Source organism: Papio anubis, chromosome 2, assembly GCF_008728515.1.
Source record: "Papio anubis isolate 15944 chromosome 2, Panubis1.0, whole genome shotgun sequence".
Classification (NCBI taxonomy): Eukaryota; Metazoa; Chordata; class Mammalia; order Primates; family Cercopithecidae; genus Papio; species Papio anubis.
Genome location: NC_044977.1, coordinates 41,392,849 through 41,420,246, shown reverse-complemented (window position 1 = coordinate 41,420,246; position 27,398 = coordinate 41,392,849). Strand labels below are relative to the sequence as shown.

The window sequence follows — 27,398 nt, the reverse complement described above, 5'->3', positions numbered from 1 at the left end:
GTAACTGCCACCCTATTTAGGATACAGTGCTGTTCTATGGAATTCTCTAATATGTTTTCTGGTTGAATGTTTGTTTCTCTCACTAGATTACAAAGTCAGAGTCAAAGCAGCATTTTCTATGACTGCCCTATGACCCCCATTGTCAAAACCTTGCAAAAAGACCAGGCACAGAAACATTTAATCCTTTTAAAATTTAAGTGTCTAAAGCAGAAGGAACTGACTCAAATTTCAGGAAGTAGCTGTGAGGATGGGGTGGCAGGAAATGACGAAAACCTGAATACGGAACTGAAGCAGCAGCTCAGTTTCTCACTCCGAAGTGGCAGCAGCCAGAGAGGGAGTCGGTGTGGACGCGAGGAGCCGGGCGCTTAGAACAGAGGCTCGCACAGGTGGAGGTGGGTACTCTGAGCCATGGGACAGTCGGGAAACACAGTAATTGTTGAGGAGGAGCCTACCTGGCTCTTAGTCCTTGGTGATGGGCAAGGTCACCACTAGTAGGCTTTTATCCTTTTATGGCCAGAGGCCTGGTTGTGAGTGGTTGTAGCAAATCAGCATCTGGAGATAGAAACAGAAGGGAGGGACTTAAACTCAAGGCAAATGATTCAGGAGCCATCTAGCACAAACGTCAAGCAAAGTGTTGCCTGGTTTCTGCTGACAATCTACAACCCAGTCTAAGGCATGTCTCCCCTAGGTACTGAGTTGGGAGGAGGACCACAGGAGAAGAAAACAGTGTCTGCCCTTGAAGAGCATATGGTCTCAGGGAAACAAACCCACATAGGAAATGTAACAGATAAGGAAGTAGTCACTGATGTAAAGTAGCACTGAGTACCAAGTGCTGATGGAGCCCAAGAGAAGGCATGATGGTTCTGCTGGGGCTAGTTTCTGTGACTGTAGATCACAGAATCCCCGAATGTCAGAAATCAAGGAGACTTTACAGATTAGCTAGGTTAACCCCTTCATTATTTTCCACTGGGGAAATCAGAGATAATTGCTGATTTGGCAAATTATTCAAGTTGGTATTTATTAATCGCCTGGTCTCATACCTGGCAAATGAGTACCTACTCTGTTGATGCCCTTGTGATGGTCTCTCAGAGGCTTAGTCACAGAGCTGGGGTGACAGCCAGGGCTTCTGACTCCCAGTCCATGTACTTTGATGCAGGAGGTCAGCATCGCAACAAGGCCTCACCAGATTACTCTCTGGTTCTCACCTCTAGATAGCACTTCTTACCTTTCTGGTTTCTGGTCAATAGGTCAAGGATATTAGATAAATTGTCTCTATTTCAGAAACTCTTTATTTCAAAAATGGGTGAATGGGAGAGTCAGGCTGAGGCCTCTGAGGAGCCACAGGAAAGAGGATGGGACCATCAGTCCTCATTGCTTCCTTATTGCTCATGACTATTTCAGAAACTTCTCCATTCCAGTTTTGTGTGTGACAGTCCTTTTGTTGCACAGCAGCCCAGGAGCCAGGGGATGAGAAGTAGAGGGGTAGTAAGGATGCAGGATTCTAAGTCTTGTTTTGCTGTCTCTACCCGCGTCAGGGAAAGCCGAGCTGCTTTCAGCCGTGACTCACGGCTGACTCAGTCAATATCTGCCCAGTGTCCCCTTAGCATCTCTTTAACTGATTTACCCCAGACTTCCCCTGGGCTGGTTTTGAAGGGGTTGCTCAATGGAGAAGATGGAGTTTTCAAGTGGAAATAGAAAACTGGAGAATCTGAAGGCCTAGGTGGAGACAGGAGAACCCGAGGAGTAGTTGTAAAGGAACTCTTTGGAGACAATGGAGAGCATGAAGAAGGTCTCCAATGGGACGAAGTGTCTGAGGAGGAAAGGGTTGCCAGCTAGCAAGTCGTGCCAGGGTCAAGGAGTCTCAGTAGCGACCATAGCAGATGAGCATTGTCTGTTGTTACTTCTTCACACCAAGATCCACAGATGCAGAGCAACCATGCTGCTCTTCCTTCTGCACAGTCCAGAAGGCCGACTAGAACACTGGGGATGCTCTAGCAGAGTAAGTTTGGCACCCTTCCAAGCTAGTGTTCTCTAAATATTTCTGCAACATTTATTTAGTTGATAAAAACTGAATACCTCTTAATGTTCAAAATAAGATTTATTATATATGATTCTTTTTTCTTTTCTATGATAAATTGTCAACTTGAAAACATGCTATTTTTTGAACTACTTTTCTTTAGAAATATAATTGAACCATTTTTTAAAAATTGAGTAATAACTGACTTATTCCCAGCAAATAATGCTTTCCCATGCATTCTTCAGTGTGGAAATGTCAGCCAACTGTCCCTACTGACCTTACGCAGCTGTGAAGTGACCAGTCTCAGGGTGAAGGTGGGACATCACTTGGACAAGAGGCTGGAAAAATTCTCAGTATAGTTCAGCAGGTTGTAAAGAGAGACGTAGATGTTCACTTGTGAGAAACTGAACCAATTTGTATTTCAACAGTGACAAAGGAATCGTATATAGAAACCTGAGTGAAATGAGGCCATAATTCTAGGGATATTATAGCACCCCTCATTGCCAACCACCTTCAGCCACTGCCTGGCTGGCCTCGGGACACAAGTGAACAATTCCAGCAATTTTGACTTACAGTTTACCTAGTGTTACCCACACCCATGGCAACTTCTCTCTAGCTCCAAGCGGGCCCAGGCCACATTGGTTTGTCTTGAATAAAGCCCCATCTCTCCTCTTGTAACTGAGCAGAAAAGCCTTCCTACAACTCCCATTTGCTTTGCTTCATTTTCTATTTTCTTCTAAGAAAAAAAAATAGCAGGAAATATTGGGCTTCTATATTTTGACTTCAACATTCCTATTTTCCCTCCTCTTGATCCTTTTTTGTCCCTAATTATTCCCATCTCCTGTCACTCTCAGATGTGGAAGTCTGTAGTGGGCCATGATGTGTCTGTTTCCGTGGAGACCCAGGGTGATGATTGGGACACAGATCCTGACTTTGTGGTGAGTTTGGAAGTAGCTTTGCTTGAATATTGCAGAGAGTGGGGTGGCGAGGGCATCTGGGCAACTCTGTGACCTTTGAGGATGCTTGGAAAAGGGCCTTCTGGGACTGAGACAGCCCTCTTACTGGGACTAATTGGTAGGACAGTTGGCTGTCGCCTGTGGGGCATGCACGATACCTGGTATCAGGGATGAAAGGAGACAGGCGTGGGTGAGTTTGACGGTGTGATTGACAGGCGATGGCAGGCTATACTGAAATTGAGAAGCAGGTGAACCTGGGTCTCCCCAGGCCCATGACCCAGGATTCAAGCTGGACATGTGTAACTGGGGGATTGAAAAGCTGTAGGAGACCAGATGGGGTAGGCATGAAGTATGCAGAGGAAGAATGGAGGTTTCAGAGCTCACTAGTTTAATTCTTTGTGTTTTTTATTTGTTTGTTTGCTTTATGAGACAAGTCTCACTCTGTCACCCAGGCTGGAGTGCAGAGGTGCAGTCTCAGCTCACTGCAACCTCTGTCGCCCAGGTTCAAGCGATTCTCCTACTTCAGCCTCCCAAGTAGTCCCTGTAGCTGGGACTACAGGTGCACGCCACCACATCTGGCTAATTTTTGTATTTTTTTTGGTAGAGATGGGGTTTCATCATATTGGCCAAGTTAGTCTTGAACTCTTGACCTCAAGAGATCCACCCGCCTCAGCCTCCTAAAATGCTAGGATTACAGGCATAAGCCACCATGCCCGGCCTCACCAGTTTAATTCTTACATGGGGTCAGGATGGGATAAACATAGAGGGGATGTGAGTAAAGACCCAGACTGAAGAAGGCAGTGGACACAGGGGACATGGGGGGCATATATCAGTTGTGTGGCCCTTCTCAATGTGGCACATTTCTTGCCGTCACATATTACTGAGTGCTGTCATTTGCAGAATGACATCTCTGAGAAGGAGCAGCGGTGGGGAGCCAAGACCATCGAGGGCTCTGGACGCACAGAACACATCAAGTAAGTGCCAAAAGGACTGGGGAAAAGGAAGGGGGTTATGGGAAGAGCCCAAAGAAAACTCAGAGACTTGGGGGAAGGTGAGGGAGGAAAAGGATAGGGTAGTTCATGTCTATGTATTACTGTGTTTGGTTTTTTCTAGAGTCTGTTCCTGTGTGTAGCTTGTGTGTCATTGTGTACTTCTATTTTACGTCTCTCCTCTTATCCTCCTCAACGCTATTATCTGTCTTTTATACCTAACAACTCTGCTATTTCCCTAAGTGGGGGTCTATTGGATTAACTGCCTCCCTTCCTTTAGTAAGGCATGAGAGATTCAGAGAGGAAGTGGCCCAAATACTAAGGTCCTCTCTATCTATCTACCTGGCAATCATCTATCTCCTGTCTATCTCTTCAGATAAATATAAATGTGTATTTAGAATTCAGGGTGACTTCCTTCGGATGGACTAAGAATAATTCAGTAAAATGTCAAGGTGAAGAACTCAGAATAAATGCTATAAAAAGAGGCCACTTCAGCTCCCATACCTGGCCCAAATAACTTTTAAAATACAGATTTGTACTTAGCTATTTGACAGAAGTTGGAAGCCATGCATGGTAATATGAAGAAATATAACACTTGGAAAACCTGTTGATAAAAACTATTTTGGCAATGATGTTCAAGAATCTTTAAGATTATAGCCCCATTTGCATCTTACCAGAAACAAACAAACAAACAAAACCCTCTGATACCAGAAGATAAAAGGAACTTACAGACATATCCAGGGGTTTCTGTGGGATATGTCATATATTCAGGCTGAGAGATCCCCTCCTCTCTTCCATGGATTATTCAGGATCATCTAACCAGGACCATCTGCTTTGGATAGTATCAGAATGTCAAACATTAGTAGCAAGGTAGACACAATAAATAGTGTAACGAGCAAGCATTCAACAACTACACACAAAATGGCAAGATTAATAAAGTCTTAAGCTCCATTTTTAACTCCCCCCACCGCACCCTAAGAGCAGTGTTTTTACCTCTAGATTTTAAAAAGTGTCAGTGGATGACCACATTGCACAAGCAACACACTGTGAAAGCCTGGCACAAGTTTATACAACTGGATGACAGTACCACATTGTTTAATCACAAATAAATGATTTCGGCCAGGCATTGTGGCTCATGCTTGTAATCCCAGAATTTTGGTAGGCCAAGGCAAGCAGATCACTTGAGGTCAGGAGTTCAAGACCAGCCTGGCCAACATGATGAAACTCTGTCTCTACTAAAAATACAAAAATTAGCCAGGCGTGGTGGTGGGCGCCTGTAATCCCAGCTACTCAGGAGGCCGAAGCACAAGAGTCTCTTGAACCCAGGAGACACAGGTTGCTGTGAGCTGAGATCACGCCACTGCACTCCCACCAGGGTGATAGAGCGAGACTCAGTCTCAATAAATAAATAAATAAATAAATAAATAAATAAATAAATAAATGTTTTAATTAAGTACCTATAATGAATATTATTCTTAAACCATGCCATTCTGGAAAGAGATTGAAACGATGGAACAGGGTCATTCAGGAAGTTTCTGTGATACCCCTCTATAGACTCATAGATCAAAAAAAAAAAAAAAAAAAGGACCCTTTTCCTTTTCTAAATAAAAGCCACTCAGTGCTAGTATTCTGGGAATTGTCCAGATGAGGCTGCATACTTCGTACCTTTTTTCTCCCAGTGCCTGTTTCATATATAGGAGGTAGGAGTACAATATTTTAAGGAAGTCTCCTAAATTCCTGCCATAATCTTACAGAAAGAGCTTGAATTTGGATATCAGATAGATTTAGATTCAATTCCTAACTCTGCCACTCTTAGCAATGTGAACTTGGTCACATAACTTTTTTGAACCTCAGCTTATTTATCAAACGGGGATAAGAATAGCAACTCTAGCTTTGCACAGTGGTGGTATTGTAGCCAATGAGGTTTATCTGAGGTGTGATTATTGCTAATTGAAAACTTTTCCCAACACTCCACCATGACAACTTGCAATATAGTAGGCATTGGCAAAAAAAAAAAAAAAAAAAATAGCAACCCTAATAAAAAAATGAAATAATGTAAAAAAAAGTAGCCACCCAGAAGATGTGTAGTGAGAATTCAATGGGATAGCCAATGTCTAATGCAGTACTTAGCACTTCTGAGCAGCTCAGTGATGTTATTTTTGTTTCCTGTTAACATAGGTTAGTTTAATCAGATTTCCTTTCTAAAATCTAACGAACATGTAAACAGACAACAGCCCTCTTTTCTCCTAAGTGGTGTCTACCTGTACTGTTGTATTGCACAACTCCTGTATACAGATCACCCTGACTGGTGCTCCCTGGAGTTGTACAACATGGTGACCCTGCACATTTCCTTGTTAACCTAACTGAATATCTGATAGAATAAATGATGGAGGTATTGACAAAAAAAGCTCTCTCATCTCCCATTTACCCAGGTTATCAAGGAGTAAAAGCCTGGTATCTACTGGTAACAGGCCAGGTGGCCTTAGACAAGTCCCTTTTCCTCTCTGATTCCCATTTTGCCCATCTGGATCAAAAAGACCTCTAGAGGACTTTCCAGTAGTAAGTTTCCACTATTTGGGGATTCCCCCTGGTTAGTGTTGGCTAAGCCAGTCTTTAACATCTGATGGGAATCACCATGGTCCTTGGAAAAGAGGGGGAAATTGGAGAGGAGAACAGTAGTTGTAGATTCTAACACTGACAGATCCCAAAATGAAAACAACAACAACAAAAACAAAACAAAACAAAACAAAAAACAGTAGCTGTAGAGCTGAGACGACTAAAAGCAGGAAAAGGAAGTGGTTGTAGTTCTTACTAATCTTACTACCTTCCCCACAGCGTGATGTCTCTTTTTAGGTCTGCTTGAATAAATTTAGTTTGGGTAGTAATTTGGTAATTCAGTGAATAACTCAAATGGTCCCATGCGTCCCTTATCCATTCTGTAAAGGAACTGCTTGGTTTTCAAGAACTATCACCCTTCTCTCCACCTTCTTTTCTCCACTCTTGTCCATTCATTCTCAAGACTCAAGGATGTCTTTTCCCTTGACCAGTCTGTTTATTTTCAAACCTGTCACAGACTGAAACTTTTGTAAAATAAAATAAAATTGAGTTTCTGGAAAAATAAATGGTTAAAAATAACATAGACAATACAAACACAGTTTGTATTTTTAAATTCAACAGATATAAAATCACGATGTTGTCAGGCATGCTAGTCTGTGCCTATAGACCCAGCTACTCAGGAGGCTGAGGCAGGAGGATCACTTGAGTCCAGTAGTTCTGGGCTATAGTGCTCTATGCTGATTGGGTCTCCACAATAAATTCTGAATCAACATAGTGACCTCCCACCTCCCAGGAGTCGGGGACCATAGGTTGCCTAAGAAGGGTTGAACTGGCCCAGGTCAGAAATGGGGCAGGTCAAAACTCCAGTACTGATCAGTAGTGGGATTGTATTTGTGAGTAGCCATTGCACTCCAGCCTGAGCAACATAGTGAGACCTCATTTCTAAAAAAGAAAAAGAATAAAATCACTATGTCAAATTGCTATAAAAGTTTCTAAACACATATTCTCAATTTTTATTCTTATTTCCCTGTGAAACAGAAACAGTTCAGCTTGTGGACCACACTGAGTGGCACCACTCTGGAATAATCTTTCAGCACTTCCTGGAACCTGTCTGGCCTTTAGATTAAATCTTTACTGAGCTATAACCATAGGATGTCTGCCTCAGTGACCCTGTCCTCTTTCTTGTGCCCTGACATTTTACAGCAAGTGGAAATAAAGAATGGTGTAATACCAAGAGTATTGAAATAGAATTCTGGAGCTCTACGGACTGATTCCAGCTCTGCTGTAAAAGGGCTCATGATGCTGAGGAGAGTAATAATATTTTACCTTCCTATTTTGATTTCCAGCGGTGACTGGAGATTATAGTACCATCCCTGTTTACCTTACAGGGGTACTGGGAAGCGCCATGGCTGTAACTTAAGAATAATGACCAACATTTATTAAGCTATTATATGTCATGCAAAACACAGTACTTTTTAAAAACAACCCTATATCATAGATGACGTTGGCATCCTGATTTCACAGAAAAGTGAATGGATATATTAATGTTTAGCAATTTGTCCAATGATACAGAGATACAGGTTGAGCATCCCTAATTCAAAAATTGAAAATCTAAAATGTTCCAAAATCTGAAATGTTTGAAAGCCCACATGATACCACAAGTAGAAAATTCCACACCTGACTACATGTGATGGGTTGCAGTCAAAATACAGGTGCACAACACAGGTTTTTCGGCGTCCCCAAGGGAAAAATAAAGTTACCTCCATTTATTTTGGTCTTCTTTAATACCTTTCTTAATATAGTGTATATGACATATAAATGAATTTCCTGTTTACACATGGGTCTAGTCCCCAAGACATCTCATATATATGCAAATATTCCAAAATCTGAAAAAATTCTGAATCCAAAACACTTCTAGTCCCAAGCGTTTGGGATGAGGGAAACTCAACCTGTAGTAATTTGAATTTGGCTCAGTCTGACTCCATGGGCTGAAATCTTAACCATTATATTGTTTTTGTCTAATAAACATAATATTGTCATGTCCATAATTCTCTTGTTGAAATAAAATGCAAATTCCCAAGAGCTAAGCTATTGCCATTCCCTAAGGCTGCTTGCTATTCTGTTTACAGTGACAAAGTACTTGATAAGTTGGCTTTAATAATACTACAATCGCTTAATAAACAAACCTCTTTATGAGTGCCCAAAGTCTCTTTCATTTAATGTTTTCTTCACTTTATTATCTTTCAAAAATTAACTTTTTTTTTTTTTTCTTTCTTTTTGAGATGGAGTTTCGCTCTATCATCCAGACTGGAGTGCAGTGGTGCAATCTCAGCTCACTGAAACCTCTGCCTCTGCCTCCCGGCTTCAAGTAATTATCCTACCTCAGCTTCCTGAGTAGCTGGGATTACAGGCATGTGCCACCTTGCCCAGCTAATTTGTGTATTTTTAGTAGAGACAGGGTTTCACCATGTTGGCCAGGCTGGTCTCGAACTCCTGACCTCAAGTGATCCGCCTGCCTCGGCCTCCCACAGTACTGGGATTAGAGGTGTAAGCCACCACGCCCAGCCAGAAATTAACTTTACTGATACCTAATCATTATAAGCAAAGAGTTCAATGAGTTTTGACTATATATATATAATACAGCCACCTATATATATAACCACCAATGCAATCAAGATATAGAATATATCTATTACCATGAAAATTTCCCTGCACCTCTTTGCAGTCAATACACCCCATAAACACTGATCTTTTTGTCACTATAGATTAGTTTTGTCTGGCATAGAATTTCATGCAAACAGAATAATATAGAATGTATTGTTTTGTGTTGTCTTCTTTCAGCATAATGTTTTCCAGATTTGTCCATGGTGTTGTGTATATAAGTCTTTTGTTCTTTTATATTGTCAAGTAGTGTCCCATTGTATGGATATGTCACAGTATGATTATTCATTATCCTGTCGATAGACATTTGGATTATTGACAATTTGGATCTATTACAAATGAAACTGTCATGGGCATTTGGATACAAATCTTTTTGTTGACATATCCTTATTTCTCTTGGGAAATTGCCAGAAGTAGAATTGCTGAGTCATATAATAAGTGTATGTTTAACTTTTTGAGAGACTCAAACTCTTTTTCAAAGGGAATTTACCCTCTTTCATTCCTACCAGTAATGTATGGGTTTCAGATGCTCCACATTTTTGTCAACATTTGCCATTGTTAGTATTTTTAAATTTAGCTGGGTGCAGTGGCTCATGCCTGTAACCCCAGCACTTTGGGAGGCCAAGGCAGGCGCATGAATTGAGCCCAGGAGTTCAAGACCATCTGGACAATGTGGAGAGATTCTGTGTCTACAAAAAAATTAAAAATTGGCTGGGTGTGGGGATGCTCACCTGTGGTCTGAGCTATTCGGGAGGCTGAGAGGCAGGAGAAGCACTTGAGCCCAGGAGGTTGAGGCTGCAGTGAGCCATGTTTGCCCCACTGCACTCCAGCCTGGGTGACAGACTGAGATCTTCTCTAAAAGACAAACAAAACAAAATAACAACAACAACAAACCTAACCACTCTTTTAAGTATGTGGTGATTTTAATTTGAATTTCTTTGATGACCAGTTTTATTGAGTATATTTTCATTTGCCATTTTATATCTGTTCACATCTTTTTATCACTTTTAAAGTGAGTTGTTTGTCTTTTTATTAAGTTGCTGAAAGTTCTTCATATATTCTGGATGTAAGTCTTTTGTGAAATATGTGTTTTACAAGTGTATTCTCCAAGAATGTAACTTGCTTTTTCACTTTATTTGTTTATTTATTTATTGAGAGAGAGTCTTGCTCTGTCGCCAAGGCTGGAGTGCAGTGACATGATCTCAGCTCACTGCAACCTCTGCCTCCTGGGTTCAAGCGATTCTGCTGCTTCAGCCTCCCCAGTAGCTCAGACTACAGGCGGCCGCCACCATGCCCAGCTAATTTTTGTAATTTTTGTAGAGATGGGGTTTCACCATATTGGCCAGGCTAGTCTTGAGCTCCTGACCTTGTGATCCACCTGCCTTGACCTCCCAAAGTGCTAAGATTACAGGCATGAGCCACTGCACCTGGCTGCTTTTTCATTTTATTAATGGCATCTTTTTAAGAGCAAAAGATCTTAATCCTGATGAAGTCTAATTTATCAAAAAAAAAAAAATTATGGGGCTAATGCTTTATGTGTCTGAGAAATATTCACCTACCCCAAAGTTGTGAAGACTTTCTTTGATGTTTTGTCCTAAAGGACTTACAGTTTTAGCTTTTACATTTAAGTCTATGATCCATTTCAAGTTGACTTTTCTGTGCAGTGTGAGGTCAAGATTGAGGTTCATTTTTTTCCATGTGATTATTTAGTTGTTCAACACTATTAAAAGAGTATCCTGTTCCCATTGACTTACCTGGCATCTTTGACCACATACATGTGGGTCTATTTCTGGACTCTATTCTGTTCTGTTGATCTATTTTCTACCCTGACAGCATACCATACTGCACTGATTATTGTAGCTTTGTAAGTCAAGAAATCATGTAGTCCTCAAGTTTGCGCTCCCTTAAAAAGAAAAAAAAGAAAAAAAAAATTTTACTATTTCAGGACTTTACATTTTCACATAAGTTTTACAATTCACTAGTCAATTCCTACAAGAATGCCTGTTCAGATTTTGATTGGGATTGCACTGAACCTATAGATCATTTTAGGGAGAATTGACATCTTAATGACATTGAGTTTTCCAATCCATGAACATGGGATATCTCTCCATTTATTTAGGTCTTCTTTAATATTTTTAGAAACATTTTTTAGTGTTTAGGTCTTGCACATACTTTGTTAAGTTTATCCTAAAATGTTTGATGTTATTTCATGTATTTATATTTAACTTTCAGTTTCCAAATGTTTATGGCCAGTATGTAAAAATACAATTGATTTTGATATGACTTGTATACTGTGACCCTGCAAATGCACAATGCTTTAGTAGCTTTTTTTGTGTGAATTCTTTAGGATTTTCTACATACATGATAATGACATCTGTGAATAAAAACCTTATATTCTGAGTCACTCACATTTGCGCTTTTAGTTTTGTAATTAAAAAAAACACAGATTGAGGAATGAGTCATCTTTGAGGTGCTACATTTTGCTTGGTTCACATAAACTGCATTGCTTTATCAATCCAAAGTCTTATAAAACTTAAATTGGATATCTGAGAGTTAATATGTCAAGTTTCTTAGGCACAACACAGCATATTGAATTGGAATTTCTTGTTTTCCTTTCTGTCTCTTCTAGCTGTCCTCTATCTCCATACATTAAACATCTTTATGTCTTCAGAGCCTAATAGTACCTCACACTTAAAAGCTGTTTAGTTAATAGCTATCAAATGAAGGAATTATATAATTAAGACCTGTTTAGGCTGGGAGTGGTGGCTCACACCTGTAATGTCAACATTTTGGGAAGCCAAGGCAAGAGGATCACTTGAGGTCAGGAATTTGAGACCAGCCTGACCAACATGGTAAAACCCTGTCTCTACTAAAAATACAAAATCTAGGTGGGCGTGACATGCATGCCTGTAATCCCAGCTACTCCAGAGGCTGAGGCAAGAGAATCGCAGTGAGCTGAGATCATGCCACTGCACTCCAGCCTGGGTGACAGAGCGAGATTCTGTCTCAATAATAATAATAATAATAATAATAATAATAATAACCTGTTTAGAATGACTTCAGCTATAACCTAAAGAAGTTTATTTTCTTTGGGCCTCAACAATTTCATTCCAATTATATCATCTATTGATATGATCCCCTGACTAGTTTTTCTGTTATCCTTTAGATGAATATTCCTGAGTATCATTTTCTAATCCCTTTTAAAAACTTGTTTTAACTATAATATAGTTATAACCCATTTAACAATTATTATACTCATTTAAAAATTGCATATTTTTTCCATTTGAAAGTAAATTTTGGCCCCCTTTTCTTCATCTTTCATCTGAATACTTCAGTTGGAAGATACTGGGCAGGCATTTACATGTCCTTGGTACTAGTAGCTTTTGACACAGTGTTGGTGTTGAACTGACAACACAAGATCTCTGCTTTCAATGCTGCCAGAGAGTTTAGAGGAGGCATGGGAACAGGGGGTTCTTCCAGCACTTGGCTTAATTTCATCTGGTTCATAGCCAGCTTTCTAAAATTAACTGTGGCTAAAGCTGAGAAGCCTTTTTAAAAGACCTTTAGTGGAATTATCCATTAAAGGCCACCAGATGGATCTATTCTTCTGTAAAAGAAGACAATTTCTGCTGTGAGATAGCCATTCTACGTATAACCAATGTGTCTGGTTGTCTTGAGCTGGTGAAGTCCCAGTAATATCACTGTCTCAATACCCTAAACCCTCATTGCTTGCTACAGAAAGTCAAATTTCTTATTTAGGGTTCTCTTGCCCAAATGTTTCCAACAATCCACTGATCCTTATGTGTCCAAATAACAGATCTGATTGTCATTTGGTGCTGAGCTATCACTTCATATCCTCAAGCCAAAGAGGTTGGCCAAGATGGCTTTCCACCCTCTTAAGTATTGCAGTCACCTTCATGGTAAAGATGGAAGTGGGTGTGAAGTAAGAAAGAGAATGCCTTTTTTTGGTGGTACTTTCTCTTAGGGATAAAGGTGTCCCTTCAAATCAAGATAATTTGAGCCTGAACATGTCATAGCAATTACTGTGAGTGGATTTTGTTAGTTAGTTTTCATTAGTTATTAGTTTTCTCAGGTATTATCAGGCTGTGGGGAAGGGGCAGAAGATCTTAATTCATGACCAAAAAGCATAAAAAAAAATACTACTAATGTTTAAATAAATTTCCCCAATTCTGTGTTTTTATAAGCATTGTTTTTAATGACTTCCTAGTACACTAGTGAAAGGTAATATTTCAATTTATTTAACAATTACCCAACCACTGGTCATATAGATTGTTTCTTAGTTATTGCTATTATATACTATGTTTCAATGAGTATCATTTAGATATTAAGCTTTGCCATATTTAAAATAGTTTCCCTGGTGTAGACTCCTAAAACTAGAATGTGTAGGTCCAATGGTATGTGAATATTTTTCTGCTTTTTGAGACACATCCTCTAATTGATAGAAAGCAGATCCATTCAGAAAAGAAAATAACTTTCCAGTTATCAGAATATAGGTATCATTGTCCTCTAATATTTAAGAACATGAAAAATGGGACTAAAAGATCAGAAGGTTATTTTAGTGAGCAAAATAACAGACTAGAGGAAATATTTTTGGCCTATGGAGAGTTTAAATCAGGCTATGGTATGCAGACCAGACTGATCTTTTACTTCTAGACCTGTCACTAGTATACTCTGGGGGCCCAGGTTATTACTGAAAATAAACAGGACAGACTTCAAGACTTCCATTTTTCTGGGAAGATGGGTTTGTTGACCTTCCTGGGATAGATGATCCTTGGTCATGTGGTTTCTTCCAGCATCCACCAGCTGAGGAACAAAGTATCAGAGGAGCATGATGTTCTCAAGAAGAAAGAGATGGAGTCAGGGCCCAAAGCATCCCATGGCTATGGAGGTCGGTTTGGAGTAGAAAGAGACCGAATGGACAAGGTAATTTGAAAGGGAAAGATTTGCTTTGAAAATATACATTTAAAAAATTGATATATCTATTTATATATTTTGTAAATATTTATAAGTAATTATATACATATATAATTATATACGTCTATAATAAGAGCCAATTATATATAAGTATATTATTATATAAGTATATATTTATTATATATTTGTATGATTATATAATATATAATAAATATAATATATATTATATTATAATCATAATAAATATAATATAATATATATTTATATATACTTATATATTATATAGTATATAGTATATAGTATAATATATAATATTAATAGTATATATTATATATTACATATTATATATTAATGATATAAAATATAATATATAACACATATCTTAATAATGTAGATTATATATTATCTAATGTGACATATAAAATATATGATTATATATAATATTAATATATAAATATATAATATATCAATATATTTATGTATAATATATTTATATACTTATATAGTTATATACTTATATATAGTATCTGTTATATATAATATATAGTTATATATAAGTATATATTATATATAAGTATATAATTAATATATATTAATACATTATATATTATATACTTAAATACTTATATAATTATGCATATATTTATAAATATATATTAATATATAACATAATTATAAGTAAATGCAAATATATAAATTATATTATATGTATATCTTAATATATTATAATTATATGATACAATATATTTATATTATAAATAGTTTATTCATAAATATATAGTATATAATATTTAAGTATATATAAAATATTTCACTAGAACACCCAGATACTTTTGTTCTAGATCAAAATATATATTTTTTGACTCATTTATTGGTTCATGAGTTAAAACTCATTCAAAAGTACAGTGTTCATTTGGTCTCTAATATTATTGAGACCAATATTGTTGATACAAATATCATATTATTTGTATCAAATTTTTCTCATCTCAACACATAAGATATACGTGGCAGAAAATAAGAGCCTATATATTAGAACTGCTGGCCTGTTGTAGCCCTAACCACACTGTAACTCCTAGACCAAGAAGACAGGGAGCGTAAGTGGAGAAGGAAAAAATATGTTTTAAAATCATTTGCTGCTTTTAAATGTTTATGTATTATATCTATGTTACAACTTCTCTTTACTATTTTCTTTACTGTGTATTTAGTGATTTTTTATATATATGTCCTACATTACATGTTGCATAAAGCTCAGAGTTCACTTCTGAACTTTGATGGCCATACAGGAGCAAAGATCTAGAACAAAATCACTGGCTCTCCTAGTGAAAATTCCATCCCGGCTATGGCGTCCGATCAGTCCCCTTGGTCTCTCCTCCACACTACCCCACACTACACTGTGTTCTGCTGCACAATGCTCTTGTTTCAGCTCTTTTTGTTTCTGATTTAAACACTGCTCTGTCTATCCAGTCTCTATCCCCTGGTTCCCAGCCCATCCTATGGGAGTGTTCAGAATGAAGGATTACTAATGGCATTAAAGAAGAACAGGAATGAGCAGGTCTCCAGAAAAAGTCACCTTGCTCTCCCATCGCATATTCCTTGGCACCACTGTCAGAGGCCATAGATCTGACCCAAAATGGAATTTCTTACATGCCTACATCCCACTCCATCTCTGTATTTATTTTTTTAAGGTCATTTTTATCATTTCACTCACTCCATCCTTGATTCTTCTCAGAGTGCAGTGGGCCATGAGTATGTTGCCGAGGTGGAGAAGCACTCTTCTCAGACGGATGCTGCCAAAGGCTTTGGGGGCAAGTACGGAGTTGAGAGGGACAGGGCAGACAAGGTAAGTGATCACTCTCTCTCCCGACCACCCACCTCCAGTCATGTGAAAGTTGCCCACACTCACCTCTGGATGGAGGCACATGCTTCTTTGTTGGAAGACAGGGCAGTGGATGCTGTGAGGACCTGACACCATCACAGGGATACCTCCCTCAGCAAGTTCCTTGGTGCCAATGTTCGAAGCCACATGTTGAGCTCAGCAATTCAAATAAGGAGAAGCCTCTCAAACTGTCTGTTTGAATGAAGAATTCCTCAAGCCACTGGTTTGACAGAACAGAGAATCGTCTAAGCTCTTCTTTGGCTTAACATCAAAACCATATAAATACTCATGCCTTTTAGGAAAACAGAGTTGTCAGTTTAAATATTACTACCGGCCGGGCGCGGTGGCTCAAGCCTGTAATCTCAGCACTTTGGGAGGCCGAGACGGGCGGATCATGAGGTCAGGAGATCGAGACCATCCTGGCTAACACGGCGAAACCCCGTCTCTACTAAAAACACAAAAAATTAGCCGGGCGTGGTGGCGGCGCCTGTAGTCCCAGCTACTCGGGAGGCTGAGGCAGAAGAATGGCGGGAACCCGGGAGGCGGAGCTTGCAGTGAGCTGAGATCCGGCCACTGCACTCCAGCCTGGGCGACAGAGCGAGACTCCGCTTAAAAATAAATAAATAAATAAATAAATAAAAATAAAAAAAACAATAATAAATATTACTACCATGGCAGCAGATAATCAAGTTAAACAACTAATTAGGGTTACTGTTTACAGGATTTAGCATCAATCTAGAAAGTCCAGATGTTTTTAAAGACTCCTTTGTACAAAACAAAACAAAATGTTGTTTTAAAGAGAAAAAAAAGTATCATATGATTACAGCATCATATTGTTGACAGGAGAGTAAGATTGATAACTCATTGATGTTTTTAGTTCCACACCTTATTAGGTCAAATTCTTTGAGCTCATTTTTTATGGTGCAGAATGGTATCTCCTGCCCTGCAGCTGCACACAGAGAGAGGACATCTTCTTCATAGCTAGCTGAGATTTTTTCTTTGTTTTTACCAACAGTTGTTAATTAGGTGGGCATGAATCCTTAAAGCTAAGTTCTAGAACATTAATTGCTTGCATCATGGGGGGGAAATCCATGAAAAAGAAAATCAGGAAAGTTTAAAACATACTGCAAAGCTAAGGGAAGATGTAGAAGGCAACATGAAGCATGCAATGTTCTAGAATCAGGATGGAATTTCCTGTTCCATCTTGCCCCCCCCCCCTTGCCTGCCTTTGCTTAATCTCCGATTCTGACATCTTTTGCTCACAAGCCACAAATGGAATCACCCAGTCAGTGTGTCATGTAAATCAAGAAACAATACATGTTAATTAGTTCTTAAGATGCAAAACCCCAGACCTGCTCAGATACCCATAGTTCCTGAGCCAGATGGAGAACAAAACTCTGCGGTAATGTTGAGTATCTGGGCAACATGTCCAGTCCCGGAGCTGGCTAGGATCCAGACTCTCCTGGTTGCAGTTATCCCACCAAAATCCACATATTGTGTTTCCATTATTGAGTAATGAAAGAGAAGAGGTCCAGCATTATCAACTGGGAATAGGGTAATGTCTCTTCATGAACAGAGTGATTTATACTTTACAAGGCGCTTTTCTAGGTATTACATTTCACTTTTGTGAGGATTCGTTAGAAAGAAAAGCACTAAGTTAGCGAATGAACCTAAGTAGACACTTTACCTTGTCCCATTTAGTTCTCGTGATATCCCAAATGAAGAGGGATCATTTCTCTCATTTTACAGTCGAGGTAGATAAGACAGACATGCCTCTCCTGATTTTATATTAAAAGAGACTGGGGCTTAGTGATATAAAGGAACATGCCTAAACTTCAACAACTATAAATAGGGGATGTAGGGTTTGAACCTAGAACCGTCTGTGTCCAGGGCCAATGTTCATCACTCTGTAGTCTCTTGTGTCCATACCAGCCTGTTTCTACATTAAACACCCATACTCAGCCTGAAGCCCCTACAAACTACCTCTGGGACTGGCTGGGAGTAAGGGGAGGTCAGGAAGGGAAAAACCTGTCAGCTCTGATTCTAACCAATTCTCTCTCCTCTTCTCTGTAGTCAGCAGTCGGCTTTGATTATAAAGGAGAAGTGGAGAAGCACACATCTCAGAAAGGCAAGGACACTGGACTTCACTCAGCCTCGGCAATCAGACTGGCAGGCTTTTCTGCTAAGACTTTATCTTCCAACAGTTGTCATCAGTTCTTTAACTTCCATGACCCAGCTCACCACTATTTTATTTACTTTTTGTTCATTTGTTTGTTTTTGAGACAGAGTCTTGCACTGTCACCCAGGCGGGAGTGCAGTGGCACAATCACAGGTCACTGCAACTTTGACTTCCTGGGCTCAAGCGATCCTCCCACCTCAGCGTTCTGAGTAGCTGTGACTACAGGTGTGCACCACCATGCCTGGCTAATTTTTTATTCTTTGTAGAGATGGAGTCTCACTATGTTGCCCAGGCAGTCTCAAACATTTTGGCTCAAGTGATTCTCCCCTCTCGCCCTCTCAAAGTGCTGGAATTGTAGGCATGAGCCACCGCACCCAGCGCTATTTTATATACTTTTGTTTTGTTTTGCTTTTTTGTTTTTTTGAGAGGAAGTCTTGCTCTGTCACCCAGGCTAGAATGCAGTGGCGCGATCTCGGCTCACTGCAAGCGCTGCGTCCCGGGTTCACGCCATTCTCCTGCCTCAGCCTCCAGAGTAGCTGGGACTACAGGTGACTGCCACCACTCCTGGCTAATTTTTTTTGTATTTTTAGTAGAGATGGGGTTTCACCGTGTTAGCCAGGATGGTCTCTATGTCCTGAACTCGTGATCCTCCGCCTCGGCCTCCCAAAGTGCTGGGATTACAGGTGTGAGCCACCGTACCCAGCCCTATTTTATATGCTTTTTAAACCCAGTGTGTACTTGCTTCTCTTTTTCTCCATGATTGCTCTCTATAATATTGATCAAGTTTTTGAATCCCTCTTTTTTCTCTAATGGATCGAAAATAAGGTTTTCTATTCCTTTGTTTTAGAAGGTTATTGCCAAATTTTAGCATGCATCTTTGACTTAAATTTAAAATTAATCACAATCTCTTCCTGAGTATATGTGAAACATAGAACATTTTAACTACATTCTTTTTAACCAACCATATTGTTGTCGTTCAGTATATTGGTTCCATCTCATTCCATCTTATTATTGGTCCCATCTTATAAACCCCACAAAAATGAATCATTATTATTACCTAGTAAATGCTTATTTAAATTGACCAAGGTATTTACCTGTTTCCTAACTCAACATTGCTTATTGTATTTCTTTGTTTCACCTTTGCGTCTTCTATTTCCTAATTCATCATTGCTTATTGTATTTCTTTGTTTCACCTTTGCGTCTTCTGTTCCCTTCTTGCTAAAATATATCCATTGATAATTCTTTTAATGAGTCTGTGAAAGAGCTTTCAGTCTTTGAAAAAGTCTTTATTTTGCATCATTCTTCATTTTTATTTTCCCTTCATCACTTTGAAGATCTTATTTTATTGTCTCTGACATCTCTGTTGTGTCAGACTATCATTCCTGAGTAGGTAACATGTCTTATATCTCTGGGTTTTTTTAATTAAAGATTTTCTTTTGGTCTCTGATATTCTGCACTATTATTAGGGTGTGTCTAGATGTTAGATGTACTTTTATTATCCTATATGGGACTTACTGCTCTTTTCCAACCTCAGATGTGACTTTCATTATAGAAAGTTCTCAGGCATTTTCTCTTTGAATAATACCTCTTCTCTCTTCTCTTTATGTCCCTGAGCCGCATTCTGGGTTATTCCTTTAGATCTAGGTTAAGTTCACTAATTCTCTCTTTAGCTGTATTTTATTATTGTTTAAACTGTCCATTACATTTTAAACTTTCTTTCAAATATCTTCCCTCCCCTCCCCTTCCCTTCCTTCCCCTTCCCTTCCCTCCCCTTCCCTTCCCTCTCTTTTTTTTAGATAAAGTCTCATTATGTTGCCCAGGCTGGCCTCAAACTCCTGGGCTGAAGTGATCCTCCCATCTTGGCCTCCCAAAGTGCTGGGATTACAGGCATGAGCCACCACATCAGATATTTTCATTTCTGGAGTTTCTTTCAGTTCTATTGCATATCTGCTGATTCATTTTCCATAAGACATTATAGTTTCATTATGGTTCCCTGTACCACTTCTTTAAGCTCTTTAATTACTTTAAACATGTACTTTATAGTTTCTTTCATATTTTATATTATTTGCAGTTCTTGGCTGTGTGAGTTCTTCTGACTAATCTGCTGTTCCTCATGGTTATTTATTTCCTTGATGGTTCGTAATCTTTGTTTATAAACTTATTTGAGTGAAGGAGAGGGATATTTGTTTTATGAAAATTTCATGTGCCCTGGGTTTCGTAAGTACCTCATCCAGGGAAATATTGCCTCTACTTCTGGCTCAACTTTAGAGGTCTTAATAGTAATGGACTTTTTTTTCCTTTATTGCTATTTTTTCCCATGGAGTTCAAGTCTTTCTGTTTTTTAAGTTGGTTATGGTATGTTGTGCTTTTCAAGGACTTTGTTCATTTTGTCTGTGTTGTCAGATTTATTGGCATAAATTCATTTATAATAGTCTCTTCTTTTTAACTTCTGTAAGATTTCTAGTGATATGAAATGAGTATTTTCATTTCTGATCTTATCTATTTGTGTTTTTTCTCTTTTTAATTGTTCTTACTAGAATTTCATCAATTTTATTATTCTTTCCAAAGAACAAGCTTTTGGCTTTGCTAATTTTCTCTATTGTTTACCTGTTTTAAAAAATGTATTGGTTTCTGCTCATATCTTTATTATGTTTTTCTTCTACTTAGTGTTGATTTAGTTTGTTCTTTTTCTAGCCTCTTAAGGTAGAAACTTAGATAATTGATTTTAAGCCTTCCTTTACTATATGGGCACTTAAAAAACTATACATTTCCCTCTAAACACTACATTCACTACAACCATTTGCTACATTCAACAAATACTATATGTATTGTAATTTTCATTCATCACAAACCTGTGGTCCCAGCTATTCAGGGGGCTAATGTGGGAGGATTGCTTGAGCCCAGGAGGTTGAGGCTGCAGCGAGCCATGATTGTGCCACTACACTTCAGCCTGGGTAACAGAGTGAGACCCTGTCTCAAAAACAAAAACAAAAGCAAAAACAAAAAAATTCAGTTAAAAATATTTTCTTATTTCCCTTGTAATTTCTTCTTTGACACATGTATTATTTAAAAGTTGTTACTAATTTTCTAAGTATCAGGGAAATTTTCTAGATGATTTTATTGGTATTGACTTTTACTTTAATTCTATTGTGATCAGAATATGATATCTAATATTTCAGTCTTTTGAAATGTACTGAGACTTACTGTCTTAGAGACTTATGGACCGGCACATGGTCTATGTGGTCAATGTTCTGTTCTATATGCATGAAAAAAAGTATATTCTGTATTTTGGGGTATAGTGTTGTATAAGAGTCAATTAGGTCTTATTAATTGATAATGTCTGTATCTTCTATAATTTTACTGATTCCTTTTTGCCTAAAATATCTATCAATTAATGGAAGACTGGTGTTAAAAATTTCAACTACTATTACAGGTTTGTCTGTTTCTCTTTCTACTTCTGTCAGCTTTTGCATTATTTGTGTGTGTGTGTGTGTGTGTGTGTGTGTTGGAGTCTTGCTATGTTTCTCAGGCTGGTCTCAAACTCGTGAGCTCAAGCCATCCTCCTGCCTCAGCCTTCTGAGAGGCTAGGACTACAGGCATTCACCACACCTGGCTTTTTACATTTTTCTTTTATTTGAGAGCTTCATGAATTTTGGTTCTGTGAATAGGTTTATGCCAGCATACATATTCCCGATGAAAGGTATTGTTCTTTTATCATTGTAGCATGTCTCTCTTGTCTCTTAGAATGCATTTTGTCTTGAGATAACTTTGTCTCATATTCATGCCATCTTTCTTATGCTTACTCTTTCAACAATATATATTTTCCTGGATCAGTATTTAGTTAATTTCTCAGCTTAGAATTCCTGCATCACAAAAGTAGTAAAAAAAAAAAAAAAAAAAAAATTGTGTATATGCACTCTACACTCAGATGTAGGCTTAGAGTTTCCATGTCTTAAGAAGCAAATTTTCCCCTTATCAAATGTTGAACAGGCTACAAGCCCTCCTCATGATTTTCCTGGGTAAATGAGTAGAATTTTTCTAGCACTCTCTTACAGGAGTGGACAGAGCTTCGTTTCTGGCTTTCTTCCCTCTTCCCCCATTCTTATATGGAAATTAGAATCGCAGAGCCTCGATCCTAATCCCTGTTCATTACATTTGGAATTTAAAATCTGACAGGTGTGGTAGTTCACACACGGAATCACAGCACTTTGGGAGGCTGAGTGGGGTGGGTCCTTTGAGCCCAGGAGTTTAAGGCTAGACTGGGCAACATAGTGAGATCCCATCACTACAGACTTTTTTTAAATTAGCGAGGCATGGTGACATGTGCCTGTGGTCCCAGGGACTCAGGAGGATTGCTTGACCCCAGGAGTTCAAGGTTACAGTGAGCCATGATTGTACTCTGCACTCTAGCCTGGGCAAAAGAGCAAGAGCCTGCCTCTAAAATCAAACAAAAAAATCCCCCCAAAATGCCCTTGGGTTTTCTGTGGTGTCAGTTCATAATTACCCTCACACATACAGCTTTGATTCATCTCTTCGTTTCTGGTTTCTGGAGCCAGAATTTTTTCCTTCCTTTCTTCTGAGCTTCACTTTTTATTTTTATTTTTTTGAGATGGAGTCTCGCTCTGTCACCTAGGCTGGAGTGCAATGGTGCAATGTCGGTTCACTGCAACCTCCACCTCCTGGGTTCAAGTGATTCTCTCCTGCCTCAGCCTCCCGAGTAGCTGGGACTACAGGCACACATCACCATGCCTGGATAATTTTTGTATTTTTTAGTAGAGACAGGGTTTCCCCATTTTGGCCAGGCTGGTCTCAAACTTCTGATCTCAGGTGATCCGCCTGCCTTGGCCCCTAAAGTGCTGGTATTACAGGCATGAGCACCGTGCCCAGCCTGAGCTTCTCTCTTTAAAACAAAAGTGTTATGTTTTATCTGACATTTCTATGTGCTTATATGGGAGTAGGGGAAAGGCATACATTTCATGTATCTGCCTTTTTTTTTCTGCAATCTCCTCACTCTCTATACTTGCCCCTTCTTGAAGAAGAAGGGAGAAAATGGGAATGTTCTTCTCATCTTGGCATGGAAATGAGAGAAGAGAGGGAAAAAGTAAGCAATATTCAATTCAAAGACTACTTAAGTCACGGTTTCTCTTTAATTCCCCTATATTCAAGCCTTGCTCTTTCCCCAGGCCCCTAACACTCTGCACGCATTCCTGCTAACCTCTCTTCTCCAGCGCTTCCCTGTGTGCTGGAGCCTAAGGGTGGGCTCTCATGACTGCTCCTTTGACCACAGATTACTCTCGTGGCTTTGGTGGCCGGTATGGGGTGGAGAAGGATAAACGGGACAAAGCAGCTCTGGGATATGACTACAAGGGAGAGACGGAGAAACACGAGTCCCAGCGAGGTGAGTTGGGGTTGGAAGGGGGAAAGTCACAGATAGCACAGGGCTCTCCTTCCTTCCTTTCTGGAAGCTCACCCAGGGGCCCCAGAATACAGAGGGGGCAGATGTGCAGAGCAGGGGGTGCACAGGCAGTAAGCACATGTAGGGGATGGATGGTGGTAGTGAGGGAAGAGAGGAGAGGTGGAGAGGAAAACAGCAGGATTAAGAGCAGGGCCTAGGAGGGAGGTGAGAGAGAAGGGAGCATTGAGGAAGGAATGAGGACAGACAGGCTAGGTGATGGTCAGAGGATGGTTTGCTATGAGTCTTACAGGGCTCTCTGCTGTCCTCACAGAGGATAAAGAGGTTTACTGCTTCCCTGGAACCCATAGGGATGACTGGAGTGCCCTCTGTATTTTTTTCCTATTTCTTTTACATTTTTCCTTATCTGTTGCTTTCCGCTTTCCATGTTTCCCTATTTCCATCATTCTCTTCTCCATTCTCTCCCAGATTTTTCCCCATCTGTTTCCTTCTCTTCCCATCCATGCCTCCCTCTATCCTCTGATTCTCACATTTCCTCCTATGTCTGTTTTCCACATTCCTATTTTTCTTCCCACTGATTCTTCTTATTACCCATTCCCGGCATTTTGATCTCCCATAACTCAGAACTTTCTGTCCTGCAGATTATGCCAAGGGCTTTGGTGGCCAGTATGGAATCCAGAAGGACCGAGTGGATAAGGTAAAGCACCAGAACACCAATGTCTTAAGAAGTTCTCTAAGTTTAGGAAAGTGAGCAGAGAAGAGTGTGAAGAAGGCTGGGAGAGGGAGGGAATGGTGGTGCTGGGCACACAGAGCCTGTCCTGCTGCTGTCCTGCACTCCCCACTGACTGCCCTCAGTGTCTAAGGGGTATGTCTTCCAAAGCCTGAGGTTTGACTGAGGACAGTGGGAGAGGCATACAGAGACACAGATAAACCACAGGGAAAGGTGGCGTTGGACTGGAAATTGTACTGATTTCTTCGTATTGCTTAACCCAATCTTAAGTCTCTTCCCACCCCATGCCACGGTCCTCCCTATAGTAGTTCCTCCTCATGCATTGGCCACGGGCCCTGCTACATTTTAGGCAACTGGGCTTGGAGACGTGAGATTCTAAGGTCACTGAGCTTTCGAAAGGGGGAGCTGAACCCAACAGTTAAGAACTTCTTTACCCCCTCTCTACCACAAAACAACATTGGAACATGCTGTCCAGCTGTTGAGCATCCAATGGTTAGGGATACCTCCTATAGTGGTCCCCAACCCCCAATACCACCTCCAGGTCACCAATACCCCTGCCTCTCTCCCGCAACACATGTGCTGTTCTCCTGCCTGCAGAGCGCTGTCGGCTTCAATGAAATGGAGGCCCCAACCACAGCTTATAAGAAGACGACGCCCATAGAAGCCGGTGAGGCTTAGTGATTCATTCTCCATGCACCTCACTTCCTTCTCCCTCATTCTTTTTCTTCCCCAGCCTATATCCTCCATGCCTTTAACTACCTAGATTAGCTGAGGTAGACTTGATCCCTATCCGCATGTTCCCAGATTCTGTCTCTCCTAGAAAAATCAGGTAAGGTGGGGCTCACGCCTGTAATCCCAGCACTTCGGGAGGCTAAGATGGGAGGATTGCTTGAGCTCAGGAGTTTAAGAATAGCTTGGACCACCTGGGGAAGCCCCATCTTTATAAAAAATACAAAAATTAGCCAGGCATGGTGGTGCATGCCTGTAATCCCAGCTACTTGGGAGGCTGAGGCAGGAGAATTGCTTGAACCTAGGAGGTGGAAATTGGAGTGAGCTGAGATCATGCCACTGAACTCCAACCTGGGTGACAGAGTGAGACTCTATAAAAAGAAAGAAAGAAGGAAAGAAAGAAAGAGAGAGACAGACGAAGGAAGGAAGGAAGGAAGGAAGGAAGGAAGGAAGGAAGGAAGGAAGGAAGGAAGGAAGGGAAGGGGAAGGGGAAGGGAAGGAAGGAAGGAAAGAAGGAGGGGAGGGAGGGAGAGAGGAGAGAGAGAGAGAGAGAGAGAAAGAAAGAAAGAAAGAAAGAAAGAAAGAAAGAAAGAAAGAAAGAGAAAGAAAGAAAAGAAAGAGAGAGATAGAGAGAAAGAACCAAGTCAAGTGGATAGAAAGAGTGACGTCGGAGAAGGAACTGGAGGCAGAGAACAAAATGTGGCGTGGAGCGGGGGTGGGGTGGCGTGGGAACATTGGTGGGGAACCACTTGGGAAGGACACATAGGGATAGGAGCTTCGGATGGGGTTGAGGATGAGTGGTGGCTTGAAGAAGGCATACAGATTTATGGAATATGGACAGGGGAGGATGCTGGTTGGAAGCCCAAAGTTTACAATTTAGAAAGGACACAGGTGGGCTGGGCATGGTGGCTTACACCTGCAATCCCAGCACTTTGGGAGGCTGAAGTAGGAGAATCACTTGAACCCAGGAGTTCAAGATGAGGCTGGGCAACACAGCAAGATCCCCTCTCTACAAAAAATACAAAAATTAGCCGGGTGTGGGGGTGCACACCTGTGGTTCCAACTACTCCAGAGGCTGAGGTAGGAGGATTGCTTGAGCCTGGGAGGCTGAGGCTGCAGTATGCCATGACTGCACTACTGCACTCCAGCCTGGGCTGAGACCCTGTCTCAAAACAAGACAAAACAAAACAAAAAGACACGAGGTCACATAGCCTGGCTTTATAAAAATCCAGGCTTCCCCGGGCGCAGTGGCTCAAACCTGTAATCCCAGCACTTTGGGAGGCCGAGGCGGGTGGCTCATCTGAGGTCTAACGTTGGAGGCCAGCCTGGCCAACATGGAGAAACCCCGTCTCTACTAAAAATACAAAATTAGCCGGCATGGTGGCGCATGCCTGTAATCCCAGTTACTTAGGAAGGCTGAGGCAGGAGAATCGCCTGATTTCTGGGAGGCGGAAATTGCAGTGAGCCGAGATCGCTCCATTGCACTCCAGCCTGTGCAACAAAAGTGAAACGCCGTCTCAAAAAAAAAAAAATCCAGGCTTCAGGGCTATGCCATCCTTCTATAATCCCCTTGTTCCTCTGTCAATACCTCTTTACCTTCCTGTCCCACAAATCCCTCCTCCTGGATATTTAACTGATTCCCCTTCTTCCTTCAAGTGCCATGCCCTTCCTCACCCTCCAATCCAAGACAACCCTAATTCTTCTTGCCTGTGTCTGCAGCTTCTAGTGGTGCTCGTGGGCTGAAGGCGAAATTTGAGTCCATGGCTGAGGAGAAGAGGAAGCGAGAGGAAGAGGAGAAGGCACAGCAGGTGGCCAGGAGGCAACAGGAGCGAAAGGCTGTGACAAAGATGAGCCCTGAGGCTCCACAGCCAGTGATAGCTATGGAAGAGCCCACAGTACCGGCCCCACTGCCCAAGAAAATCTCCTCAGAGGTGAGTGCCTGGCCCGCTGGGATCCACATCCGGGATCTCTTGCCCAGACAGGAGCCTAAGGGGTCCAAACCATTGGCAGAAAATAAGGCAAAGGCCTCCCCTGGGTTAGGCAGGGTCTGTTGTCTCTGTCTTTAGAAGACTTCAGTCTGACTGTAATTGGACCTCCTATCAGAATGTCAGAAAAAACCCTCAAGATTTACATAGTACAACAGAAAGCAAGTCACCAGCCAGCACAGCCAATTATTGCTGTAGGAACTATGAGGAAGGGGCCGTCACTTCAGGTTGGAGCTCATCTTGAGGGATGAGTTCCATTTGAATTGGCAGAGAGCAGGAGAGGGTGTTCCTGGTAAATGTAGCAGTGAAGACATGCATGGTGTGGTGGCTTATGCCTGTAATCCTAGCACTTGGGGAGGCCAAGTTAAGAGG

The 27,398-nt window shown here is 40.6% G+C and overlaps 1 protein-coding gene and 1 pseudogene across 4 annotated transcripts in view; both read left to right on the top strand.

Moving 5' to 3' along the window:
- Positions 1–267: 267 nt before the first annotated feature.
- HCLS1 (hematopoietic cell-specific Lyn substrate 1) overlaps positions 268–27,398 on the top strand; it is a 29,807-nt gene continuing 2,676 nt past the window's right edge. Inside the window, exons 1-11 of one of the 4 annotated variants that reach the window (XM_009200077.4) lie at positions 291–392; positions 1,916–1,999; positions 2,872–2,955; positions 3,874–3,947; positions 13,994–14,123; positions 15,844–15,954; positions 18,064–18,118; positions 23,457–23,567; positions 24,224–24,279; positions 24,910–24,979; positions 26,761–26,972. In XM_009200077.4, the coding sequence (XP_009198341.1) occupies positions 1,937–1,999; positions 2,872–2,955; positions 3,874–3,947; positions 13,994–14,123; positions 15,844–15,954; positions 18,064–18,118; positions 23,457–23,567; positions 24,224–24,279; positions 24,910–24,979; positions 26,761–26,972 (966 nt within the window). In that variant the 5' untranslated portion in view covers positions 291–392; positions 1,916–1,936. Of the gene's footprint in view, positions 393–1,915; positions 2,000–2,871; positions 2,956–3,873; positions 3,948–13,993; positions 14,124–15,843; positions 15,955–18,063; positions 18,119–23,456; positions 23,568–24,223; positions 24,280–24,909; positions 24,980–26,760; positions 26,973–27,398 lie in introns of all 4 variants that reach the window. The other 3 variants (XM_003893993.3, XM_031663038.1, XM_031663039.1) reach the window with 3 other exon arrangements.
- LOC116273878 lies at positions 5,852–5,972 on the top strand (annotated as a pseudogene).